Source organism: Solanum dulcamara, chromosome 8, assembly GCF_947179165.1.
Source record: "Solanum dulcamara chromosome 8, daSolDulc1.2, whole genome shotgun sequence".
NCBI lineage: Eukaryota > Viridiplantae > Streptophyta > Magnoliopsida > Solanales > Solanaceae > Solanum > Solanum dulcamara.
The window spans coordinates 60,390,577-60,403,202 of NC_077244.1; the positions used below are offsets into that span (position 1 = coordinate 60,390,577).

A 12,626-nucleotide genomic window follows, 5' to 3' on the forward strand; every position below is an offset into this window, starting at 1 on the left:
TTAATACAATATATCTTAGCAAATAAGCAAAAATTCATAACAAAAGTACTATAACTCTTACAAAGCCATTCTAAAAAATATATAATATTTATTGATCGGATAAAATTGAACATGGTATATATCATTAGTAACTATATTTTTATGTTCATATTTTATCACTACTTTGATATTCTCGCAAAAAATTGTGTAGATATAAAATGATGGATATAAATTTATGGGTCAATTTTTATATTTAAAAAATATTAAATTGTGATATAAAATTCTCAAATCAAATTTTTGAATAATTTAAAATCTCATCTCGTAATTTTAAATTATAAAATAAAATCACATGATCAAACTTTAATTTTATCTTATAATTTCAAATATAAGATAAAATCACATATTCAAATACCTAATACTACCAATAGTTGGAACATGAAATTCACGTTTTCTTCGGGTCTACGACCCCCGGTCCCCACCCCCCTATTCAGGAAAAATAAATAAATACTACAGCATCCAATGATCACTTTTTTTTTTTTTTTTTTGAATTATATCATCCAAAAGGATGAGTTGACTCCTTTTTATCTATACAATATTTATTTTCCCCCATTAACTGATGATCATCATTATAGGGTCCCAAATAGTCCAGAAGAAAGAAAATTCATCTCTTAGTTGAAAGGCACTTTCCTCTACAGTCACAAGGGAAAATGCTGCTGAAATGCAACCCACTAAGTCCCTTCCTCTCCCAATTTTGAATTTGACCTCTTCAATTCAATTCTTTTGATTTGTCAAAATATCGTCACACTTATTGCCTCTTTGTTGAATTGTATACTTGCAAATTAAAATTCTGTCCTATATATATATATATATACTTCTTTTATTTATTTTTCCTGTAGATGGAAAAGTGCATCTATTGTGTGCAAGTATCGTGGGAATAATCTCTGTTTTCACCATGCATCATCTTCGCAAATCTAAATCTCCCAAAGTTGATCATCATATGATAATAATAGATCAACTTTCTCCTATTTTCGACACAAGTACTGAATCTGGCCGTGCTTCTGGTAGACTCGAAAGGTTTTCCCATTACGTTGGTGAGTGTTGTTCTATTATATATTGGTCAACGTGTTTTTCAAATTGATTATCCAAACATAAACGACTATACTTTTCAAAATAAGCAGGGGAAGTTTAGCTAGTAAAGATAATGGCATAGATTAATTAATATTTGTGTGTTGTTTTGTAGCAAGGCAACTGGGGTTTAAAGATGAAAGTGAATGTGTTGGGTTATGTGAGCTAGTACAAGAATACTTGAAGAGATCCAAAGGATGTGATAATAGCATATTTGAATACTTTGCTAATGAACAAGATGCTGAATCTTTGTATGTCAAATTGGAAAATGAATTAGAGAGGTGCATTCTTGCTTATTTTGCTTTTCATTGGAGTAAGGCTTCTATGTTGATTACCCAGGTATGTACTATCTTTGAAATCAAGAAAACCAAAAAAGATTTTTTTTATTATTAACAACAAACTTAAAAAAGTTAGTATGATGTTTTTGTTGAAGGTGTTAAGCGTTGATTCTGAGCAGAAAAGACTCAAGGATATCGTGCTGGCAGCTACAAGGTGATTCATTATTTCTCTGTCTTTAAAATTATTTTCTCTCTGCTTGTGTACGTGGGATGGGGATTGAGATTTACCCGCTCTTAATTAAAAGTGCATTGAATAAATTGGTCCGAAAATTTTGAATATTAGATGATAAAATATTAAAAAAGAAAAGTCATTTATTATCATTAACTTTAAAATAATTGAACCATATTATTATATTGAAAATTAAATATGTATATTCTTTTTTTAAAAAAAATAAAATATTTTCACCACATTCACTACTAGAAACAATTTTTTTTTTATCACAAATCAATAGGAAATTTGATATACAGTGTTAATGATTTTTTTTTAATTTTTATTGGGCTAACTAACTCGGAAAATATAAGGTGAAAAACAGATTTTTATTAAAATAATAAGAAACTTTGTCATTTTCTTTTATATAAAAACATTACTATGCATTTTTATTTATTTATTCAATTAAAATATTTATTGAAACAACACCGAACATTTTTTTAGCGTGAAAATGTTAGTACTATAGTTTTTTTAGTAGTGATTGTACTGGTTGGAGATAAGAAGGTGTGGTGGGGCTTGATGAACCGGGAATATAACGGAATTTCAATGATTGAACAAATTGCATTAGTTTAATATCAGAGACATTAAATATGTTGATATTGATCAAATTGCATCAGTTTAATATTGAATACACCGTATTTTATTCGTGGAACTAACTGCATATATTATTGTTGATCGGCATCAAAATTAATATTTTCCGTCAATTTTTACAAAGGCCTTTGTTATTACTCTTCACATGGTGGTAGTCTGAAATTCTGGACCAAAAATTCTGTTTCACCTTATCTAGTTGTATCGACCAAAAATATTGTAAAAATCAAATTTCTATTTTGTTTTGTGTGGTCAGTTTTGGGGGATGAGGGGTGAGGCTGGAGATAAGAAAAAAACTCACCAATAGTCACGTTTTAATCGTTGTAACAAAAAAATAATAATAATAGTCATCATTTTGAAATTTTTTACATTTACAAACGTAATTTCAGCATACTTTTGAAGTATCATTAACTCATTATAGAAGTTAAAATTGTAACACTAAAAAGTGGCTCACCCATACTGTCTAGTTGGAGATTAGCATGGGTTTAGTGGTGACGAAGAATCCAAAATTTGAAAGTAGAGTACGAAAAAAAATCGATTGAACCCAATTAGCACATTTGAAATGTTCCATATGTAACTTGAAAATAAACAAAAATGGATTTAGTAGATAATTATAAGTGTACCAAACAGTAAAATTTCGTAATTGTTTGCTATTTTCAGGCATGTAGGAAGTACAACTAGGCAAATAGTATTATTTGTTTCTTTATTTGCACAATGTGGGTATAGACAGCTACCATGGTTCCCTTTATGAAAGTGAACTTATTGTTTTTCTTTATTTATATAACTATAATATATTCAGTAAATTAAAGAAGATAAAATATACACAGATTTCTTAAAGATAAAAAAGCTATTTTCGAGAAAAAGTTATCATAGTCAACCTCCGTGAAAGTGAACTTTGAAATAATCTATAATAATATTTCATTATAACAATTAAAAAAAATTAAAATAAATAATAATATTATAAAAGAACGTTATAATTTTCAACATATTGTTTTTAATTTCAGGAAGCAGAGATTTGAGAAGATAACAAAAGATTTGAAAGTGACAAGGGTATTTTCTACCTTAGTAGAGGAGATGAAAGCTATTGGAACGGTATCATCCAACGGTAATGGTGAGTCCAAATGTACGGATGTGATGGTGCCAGTGGCTCACAGTCAAAGAAGTCCAGTGGTCCTCCTTATGGGTGGTGGAATGGGAGCTGGCAAAAGTACTGTCCTTAAAGACATCCTCAAACAGTACGTAATCATTAATTATAGCTCACCAACTTCTCTAATTTCATCTATATCCATATGTATTGTGTATCAACCACCCCTTTTTTTTCCTTCTTCTTTTTAAAAAATCAAAATAAATGAGGTAGGGGAAAAGAGAAATTGGAAAGTTGAATTTTAATTAATAAAGTGAGATATTCCATGTCAACCACCTCAGCAATCACACTAAGAATTCTTTGTACTGATAATATAAAAAATATTTATTTTTTACACTATATAGATTAGCTTATCCTTGTTTTATTAAGAAAGATGAAGGAGTGAAATGGGAAAAGATACTCTCTTTGCTTTAAGTTGTTTAGTCTATTTTTATTTTTTATTAATTTAAAAAAGAATAATTCTTTTACCAATTTATTAGTTTTAACTTTTTATATAATATATTTTAGGTTATAAACTTAAAAAAATATTTAATATATTTTTAATTTAAGACCAACTAACAATAATAATATAGTATCTAGTAAAATTTTACAAATAAGGTGTGGTCTTTAATTTAAGACCGATTTGAAAAGTTTCCTTATTTTCCTAAAGTTTGAGATCATGCTGCATGCAAGATTCCTTTCCTTTTCTCTTTATAACATTAAAAAAACGTGTTCCTTAATTAATTATTAGGAAAATTACATAAAATAAATTTAATTGTAAAATTATTTATTTAAATTGGATCCAATCTAAATTATTTATTTTTAATAAACTCATATCCCAAAATATTTATCCTCTTATTCTACTTTCTGTTTTTTTAATTTCGCGCATGATGTCATGTTGACGTCAGCGTCACTACTATAAAATAATCTCTTGTGATACTATATCGGTATATTTATTGATATCAATAGGATTGAACTTAATTCTTTGTGATACTTAGTCGGCAGCGGCGGACCCACATGGTGTCCAGGGGTTCATCTGAACCCCCTTCGGTGAAAAATTATACTATTTATACATGGTTAAAATATTTTTTTATGTATAAATAGTAGATGTTGAACCCCCTTCGGCTAATTCGTGTGTCTATTTTTTCAGATTTTGAACCCCGTTATTAAAAATCCTGGTTTTGCCACTGTCAGTCGATATATTGATAACCTATCGGTATCATATAGGATTGAATTTTTTTTTAAGAAATAAAAATAAAACAATTAAGAGAAAATTATTAAAATCACAATCTATTTATTAAACTCTAAATTAGTAGAAAATATAATCTATGTGATACTCCGTTGGTATATTGATATCATATCGATATCATATAAGACTGAGCTTTATCCTCTGTGATATTCCGTTGGTATATTGATACTCGTTAGGTATCATGTAGGGTGATGCTGACATTAGCGGACGAATTTTAAAATAAATTTATGTCATTTTAAAATAAAAAAAATTATGAAAATAATGAGATATCTGAAGGTAAATATTTTCTCTATTTGAGATATAATTGTTATTTTCCCTTAATTTTAATTGTTTTAATATGGACATGTACGAGTATGAAGTTTTTACTCAAGAAAAAATATGGACATGTACGAGTATGAAGTTTTTACTCAAGAAAAAATATGGACATGTACGAGTATGAAGTTTTTACTCAAGAAAAAATATGGACATGTACGAGTATGAAGTTAACCAAACCTTCTTTATGTCAATTCCTTAACTTCCAATCAGTCTAAATTCAAATATGCGCCTATTAAAAATATTTATTTTATTGTTGAAGCTAAATCAAAACATAAATTGTTAAAAGAAAAATATGTAACTATATCATAACTTGGCTAGATTACCTCTTTATTCACTAAGCTACGGTGGATAAGGCAGAAGATATCAAATATTGTCAAGTAGCTACAACAAAATAGGAAGTATTCTTGAGAGATCAAAATACAATAACTTTATCAAACTAAATTATTATAATGACCTTCTTTTCTTTTTTAATTTATAATTCTCATGTAAAATAATTCAAATATATATATAGTTAAAGCAAAATTTTGACAAATTTGGCAGGTCATTTTGGTCCGAAGCAGCTGCAAAAGCAGTGGTAGTAGAGGCAGATGCTTTCAAGGAGACAGATGTAATTTACAGAGCCCTTAGCTCAAGAGGTCACCATAATGACATGCTTCAAACTGCTGAACTGGTAACAATTAATATTTAAACGCATGATTAATAGTATATTACAGGTAATAAAAGATCATGTTACGAAATAAAACTGTTCAAAATATATTACAGGTACATCAAAATTCAACAGATGCAGCATCGTCTCTCCTAGTCACGGCTCTTAACGAGGGGCGCGACGTTATAATGGATGGAACGTTATCATGGGAGCCATTTGTTGAGCAGACCATAGCCATGGCAAGAAATGTACACAAACATCGATATCGAATGGGGGAAGGTTACAAGGTTGCAGAGGATGGCACAGTTACTGAAAATTATTGGGAACAAATTGAACAAGAACAAGGAGAAGAGGCTGCTAATAAGATCATTAAACCTTACAGAATAGAATTGGTAGGAGTTGTATGTGATCCTTACCTAGCTGTTGTTAGAGGCATCAGGTACGAATAATTTGTTAAACATAAATGTTATATTAAGAATTAGATAACATAATGTTAGTTGGGCTAAGATAAATTAAATGAGACGTGGGTGTTGTTGTATGCAGGCGAGCTATAGCAACAGGGAGGGCAGTTAGAGTAAAGTCCCAATTGAAATCTCACAAGAGATTTGCAAATGCATTTCCCAAATACTGTGATCTTGTTGATAACGCTAGGCTATACTGCACCAATACTTTAGGCTCAAAACCATCGGTAACATTCTTATCTCAATTGTATTACACTCTATTTTTCACAGACCCCATTTTGAGATATTACACTGTATATGTACCAACACTTGTATATTATTATCAATCTTTAATACTCAAATTTTCATCAAAACACTATTTTGATTTTTTGTGGAAAATGCAGTTAATAGCATGGAAAGATGGAGATAACAAATTGTTGGTTGAACCAGAGGATATCAAATGTTTGGAAATGGTAAAAAAATTGAAGGAAGAAGCAGAATCCATTTACGAGCTATACGAGGGAGATGATGTATTGTCTCTGCAGTCTCCTGGTTCAGTTTGGAAAGACATGGTTTTAATACCTACAAGGTCTACTCTCCAACAAGAGCTCAAAACTGCAATTCTAAAAATTGAAAACAGGGGAAAATAGATGTTTGCTTCAATCCCCAAAAATATGAATTGACCAACAACTTCTTATTTAATTCTAGCTCAAAAGTTAAACGATTGTATTGCATTTAATATATTTCTTCTATATTGAAGAGCCAAAACGATCAATGGCATTTTAGTAATTTTAACTTCATTTAAGGGCAACTGATAATTATATAATTAAGAGTATTAATGGTCAAAAAGAAAATCTAGAAGAATCCATACATGACATTACTTTTGTTATGGGTCCATAAGGATATTTTTATAATTGTGTTAAATTGTTTGGACATGTTTTTAGAAAAAAAAAACGTTTTGAACTAATTTAAAATAAAATGTGTTTGAATAGTTACTTTTTCGTTTCTAAAAATACTTTTAAGGATTACTGCATAAACATGTTTTTAGTATTATGTTGTATAATATGACCACTGCTAAAGTTAGTATTTTGATTTTTAAAATATAAAAATGATGTATCAGTATTTTTTTATTTAATATTAAAAAATGTCAAATTTAGTGTCTAAAAGAGAAAACAATGTTTGACTATCAAGAAATTGTTAATTTTGATAATATATTCATCTAATGATTTAAAATTATTAATTTTTCATTTCTATGTAGGATATTTTCTTAATATGACAAACTATTTAACAGAGAAAATTTAAAGAGAAAAAGTTTAATAGTCAAATTCTAAGGAATACTAAAATACAAACTATATAAGAATGAGGAGTTAAAAATAAAAATAAAAAGAACAACAAAAGAAAAGGAGTATAACTATGTTGAGAAATTAAAAGGAAGAAAAAAACTAAAAAATAAATAAAGGAAAAAACAATTGAAAAAAAAAGAAGAAAAACAAGTATATTGGTTATTTTGTGGGGTAAGATTTAGAGTTTTCTTTTGTATAATTTATATAAATCTCATGGTGTTAAGAGCTAATTCTATTATTTTCCTACTTTTATCCAAATTATAAAAATTTCTTACAATTTATGAATTTCGGATACATCAGTAGATTTTCGGATGCATCAACATACATCCGGATACATAAAGGAAGGATGTATCCGAGAGAGGATAAAAATGTATTACATAGGGTATAGAACATCCAGATACATAGGAGAGAGATGTATCCGAGAGAGGAGGGACAACGATGTATCAGAGAAGGGATAGGATATACAGATATCTATGGGAGTAATGTATTAGAGAGAGGAGAGATGTATCCGAGAGGGGGATAAAGATGTATCAGCGAATGAGAGTGATGTATCCGATAGGGAATTGTTGATTTTTTTTTAATGATAGGGGATTTTGGAGATAATGATAATATAAGATGTGTTTTTAGGTAATTTTTCCTTTTCTTTTACGATATGATATTTAGAGTTTAGTATCAAAAAATTTATTAATGTAAATTAAAATTTAACATTAAAATAATTGTTATTTTATTTATAAAAATAAAGCTGCTTTCATGATTATTTTTATTGTTGTAGAATTAGAAACCAATTTTATAATAAATATTTTCAATATTAAAATCAAAATAAATAGAAGTATTTCTATTTATCGAAGACAATAATAAAATGTATCACGAAATTCATCGACAAAGCAAACCATAAACAAACTATACATGAATTGAAGTAATAGAAATTTGAAAGGTGTTAGAATGTTTGTTTCCACCAGAATAGTAGGGACCGAGTCCCTTATCAGAAATCAGTGCAGAAACTTAAAGAACAGAAAGATAAAATAGACACAAGATTTTTCCGTGAAAACTCCTTGCTTAAGGGAGAAAAACCACGACCTGTCTTACAAAATTTCACCTCAAATCATCACTAGAACAACTGAGCCAAGATTCAGATTACAAGTTATTGTAACCTAGGAATTGTACTCACAATCCCTCTCCACTCCTTGTAACAACTCTGTTACAGACTTGAAACAATAACTCTATTGCTTCCTAAATCACTAAACTCTTAGATGATTTAGAGTTCAAATAGTCTCCATAACTAGCTCTAGTTACTTCGACAATATGAAAAAAAGAGATAACAAATGAGAGCTGATCTAACTTCCGTTTCAAATTAGGAAGTAGACCTTACAAGATTAAGAACAAGAAATTACAACTTTAAAAATAAGAACAAAAACACTGATAACTCTATCAGATACTTGATCTTCTTCAAGATTAAATTTTCAATACTTGAGAGTATGAGCTTATATGAATATTTCTTTTTAGATTCAAAAAGCCAAGTAAAAAAATGTTGTAAAGAGTATATATATCATCGATATATCATGTGCTGGATGATTTGTATTGTTTAGACAACTGGCCTTTTGCACTGAAACTCGATAGCGTACATACAGACCTGCAGACTTGGCAGGATCTATTATGTCCTATTTGTTTGCTGTCGTTATTAGCAAGAAGTCATCAAAGGGACCAGGTCCTCTACTTGTTCCCCGAGTTTGTCAAATCATCAAAACCGACTTCAAGAGCATTATCAATTTCCCATTTTTTGACTATGGCAAACTCCTTTACAACATTCCCCCTTTACATCCTAAGAGCAGAATCAGAGCAGCAAAATTTTTCTAGCCAACAAGCCACAAAAGAAACATTCCCCCTGTTCCCGTTTTCAATGTTCCCCCTTTCACTATAAGCTCATATATCATCAGCTTTACAATATTTTTCATTTTGACATCATTAAAAAGGAGAACAGTAAACTAAAATCTAAGCATGCAATATTATAGGAAAGTCAGAGCCACTGAGGGAAACACAATCATAAGCCAAGAAGCAATGAATCAGGAGAAGAAAAAAATATTCATTCATCACAACTAAGAGATACTATTCAAAGCGAACCATTGTGATTAGTTCAAAAAAGGGAACATGACACTAGGTAGATGGGGGGTTTTGGGTGAGGGATTTGAGGAGAGGAGATATTTGATTGGCATGATTTTCATAATGTAGAAGTAGTTTGTCTTTGAGACTGATGACTTGTGCTGCCAGACTAGCATTTTCTTCTTTAAGTGCTTCCAATTCAGAAGAACCCGGTCCCTCACATTGTGCAGTGGCTAGTTGTACCTTAAGCCTTGCAATCTCAGCATCTTTAGCACTTAAGAGTGCTTCAATTGCTCCTTCTCGAACAACAATTCAGACATCTTCATATCAGGAAGAGATATTAAAGGGTATGATCAATGTGTTGATGGACCAAGAAGAGGGAAAAAGATTTGAAGGAAGGGAGAAGAAATTTCATTGATCCTAAGAGTCAGATTCCTTTGACACAATCACAGTAATTGAGAGTTAACCTTTTGAACACAAGTTTTAAGGACAAATGGTTGATCAGTACCATTCACAACATTATAAGTTAATAGAGCAATGTAAAGAGCACTAACTAAACAGGACCATATCCCTCTTTATAGTGTTATAGACAAATTTTCTTTCCTTTCAGTTCTCCCTTTATTCAAAAGTAATTCTTATGAGTGTATACCTGTACAGGTACCTAATTGATTTTTCACAAATAAAAAAATGCAAAGATTAAAGATACCTGCATCCTGATCATAGTCAAGAAGAGTTGCAAGCCTCAGATATAACGCAGATCAGTTCAACTTTAATAATCCTAACTCCAGTTTGTTCTTCTCAAACTAATCCTTGTTCAGAGCCTTTGTAAAAGTGTCAGCAATTTGATCCTCAGTTTTGCAAAATTTCATGGAGATATGCCCCTTTTCAATATAATCTCTTAGAAAATGATGCCTGACATCTATGTGTTTTGTTCTTTTATGTTGTACTGAATTTTTGCCATATTTAGAGCACTGGTATTATCACACAAGAGAGGAATTGTATGAGTGACAATCTCAAAATCTTCCAGTTGTTGCTTTATCCAAAGTAGTTGTGCACAACATGATGCTGTTGAGACATATTCCACCTCAACTATTGAAAGAGCAATAAAATTATGTTTTTTAGTTCCCCAAGAGATAAGGCATGAATCCAGGAAATGAGCCATTCCCGATGTGCTCTTTCGATCAATCTGAAACCCTGCATAATCTACATCTGCATATCCCATCAGATCAAAAGAGTCTCCAGATGGGTAAAACAGGACCAGGTCCTCAGTCTTCTTCAGATATCTTAGAATTCTCTTGGTAGCTTTCAGATATGACTTCTTTGGACAAGCTTGAAACCTTGCACACATACCAATACTGAACACAATATCAGGCCTGCTAGCAGTTAGATATAGTAGAGACCCAATTATCCCTCTATACATAGTCTCATTAACTGCAGGATCAGTTCCAGCATCATTCAATTTTAGATTGGTTCCCATGAGAGTGTCAATAGGCTTTTTATCTATCATATGAAACTTTTTTAGTATTTTCTTGATGTACTTTTCTTGACAGATAGACTTTCCAGTTGGTTTTTGCTTGATTTGCGATCCTAGGAAGAAGCTTAACTCTCCCATCATACTCATTTCAAACTCACTTCCTATAATATTTGCAAATTCTTCACAGAGAGATTCTGATGTGGCCCCAAAGATAATGTCATCAACATATACTTGAACAATGAGCAATTCCTTTCCTCTAGACTTTAAGAATAATGTGTTATCAATCCTTCTTCTTTTGAATCCATTTCGAAGAAGAAAAGTTGATAGTCTCTCATACCATGCTCTAGGAGCCTATTTCAATCCATACAAAGCCTTATCCAGTTTGCGAACATGATTTGGATGATCACATCCTCAAATTCAGGAGGTTGTTTCACAAAGACTTCTTCTTTTAGAAAGCCATTTAAGAAGACACTTTTTACATCAATTTGAAATAGTTTAAACTCCATAAAGGCAGCAGAAGCAATAAGAATTTTGACAATTTCCATCCTAGCCACAGGAGCAAATTTCTCATCATAATCTATCCCTTCTTCTTAATTATATCCCTGCACTACCAACCTTGACTTGTTTCTTGTAATGACTCCATTTTCATCAAATTTGTTTCTAAATACCCACAATGCCCCAATTATTATTCTATTAGAACGTTTAGAAACTAGATGTCATACCTTGCTTATTTCGAACTGATGTAATTCTTCTTGCATAGAATTTACCCAATCAACATCCTTCAAAGCTTCTTTGACATTTTTTTGGCTTAATATTTAAAATAAATGCTGAGAATGCCACTAAATTTATTGTTTTGGATTTGATTTGTATTCCAGAATCCAATGGAGAAATCATATTATCAAGAGGATGAGACTTCTTGTGTTTCCACCCTATTCGTGATGTTGAAGGTTGAGTAAGTTGCTCAACTTCTTCATTCTCAATTTCCATATCCCCATTTTCGATTTGAACAGTATCATTCACTGAAGAGTTATCAAAGAGATTAGGTCCCTCTTCAGGTTTCACATCTTCAATTACTTATTCACCTTGTCTAGATTCAGCCACATTGGTGACATGGTTCATATTACTAGAGGTAACTTCATTGAAGGTGTCTCTTTGAATTTGTAATAGTTCTTCCAATTCATCATCATCATCTCTACTTGCAAGATCTTTAATTTCACTATTTTCATCAAAAATCACATGCACACTTTCTTCAATGCGCAGGGTTCTTTTGTTATAGATCCATAAGCTTGCTTGAGGAGGAGTATCCTACAAAAACTTCTTCATCACTTCTAGGATCAAACTTTTTGAGATCATCTTTTTCATTGTTCAATACAAAATATTTGCAACCAAATGCTCTTAAATAGCTCAAGTTGGGATTCTTATTATTGAGAAGTTCATAGGGAGTTTTGTTCAAAATTAATCTTATTAAACATTTGTTAGTCACATAGTAGGCTGTGTTAACAACTTTTGCCCAGAAATTTTTAGGAAGATTTGAGTCAATGAGCATGATTCTAGCAATGTCAACCAAGGTTCTGTTCTTCTTTTCAACTACATCATTTTGATGTGGGAGCTGAGAAGTTGTGATGTATCCCATTTTCAGCACAAATGTTATCAACTCTTGCATTTTCAAACTCTATCCCATGACCAGACCTAATTCCAGCA

General features: G+C 30.8%; 1 protein-coding gene across 1 annotated transcript; it reads left to right on the forward strand.

Annotated features, from left to right (window-relative positions):
- The first annotated feature begins 548 nt into the window (after positions 1 to 548).
- On the forward strand, positions 549 to 6,800 carry LOC129900403 (calmodulin calcium-dependent NAD kinase). Its single transcript, XM_055975363.1, has 8 exons — positions 549 to 1,070; positions 1,220 to 1,443; positions 1,538 to 1,596; positions 3,243 to 3,473; positions 5,466 to 5,595; positions 5,688 to 6,010; positions 6,115 to 6,259; positions 6,416 to 6,800. The coding sequence occupies exons 1-8, from the start codon at positions 932 to 934 to the stop codon at positions 6,659 to 6,661; spliced, it is 1,497 nt and encodes a 498-aa protein (XP_055831338.1). The 5' UTR covers positions 549 to 931; the 3' UTR covers positions 6,662 to 6,800.
- Positions 6,801 to 12,626: the final 5,826 nt, after the last annotated feature.

What these genes read in the sequence shown, in the direction of transcription:
- LOC129900403 (XM_055975363.1), top strand. Translation starts at nt 932, where the DNA reads ATGCATCATCTTCGCAAATCTAAATCTCCCAAAGTTGATCATCATATG. An exon ending in CTTCTATGTTGATTACCCAG is followed by an intron (nt 1,444 to 1,537) that starts GTATGTACTATC and finishes TTTTTGTTGAAG; the next exon opens with GTGTTAAGCGTTGATTCTGA. An exon ending in TGCTTCAAACTGCTGAACTG is followed by an intron (nt 5,596 to 5,687) that starts GTAACAATTAAT and finishes AATATATTACAG; the next exon opens with GTACATCAAAATTCAACAGA.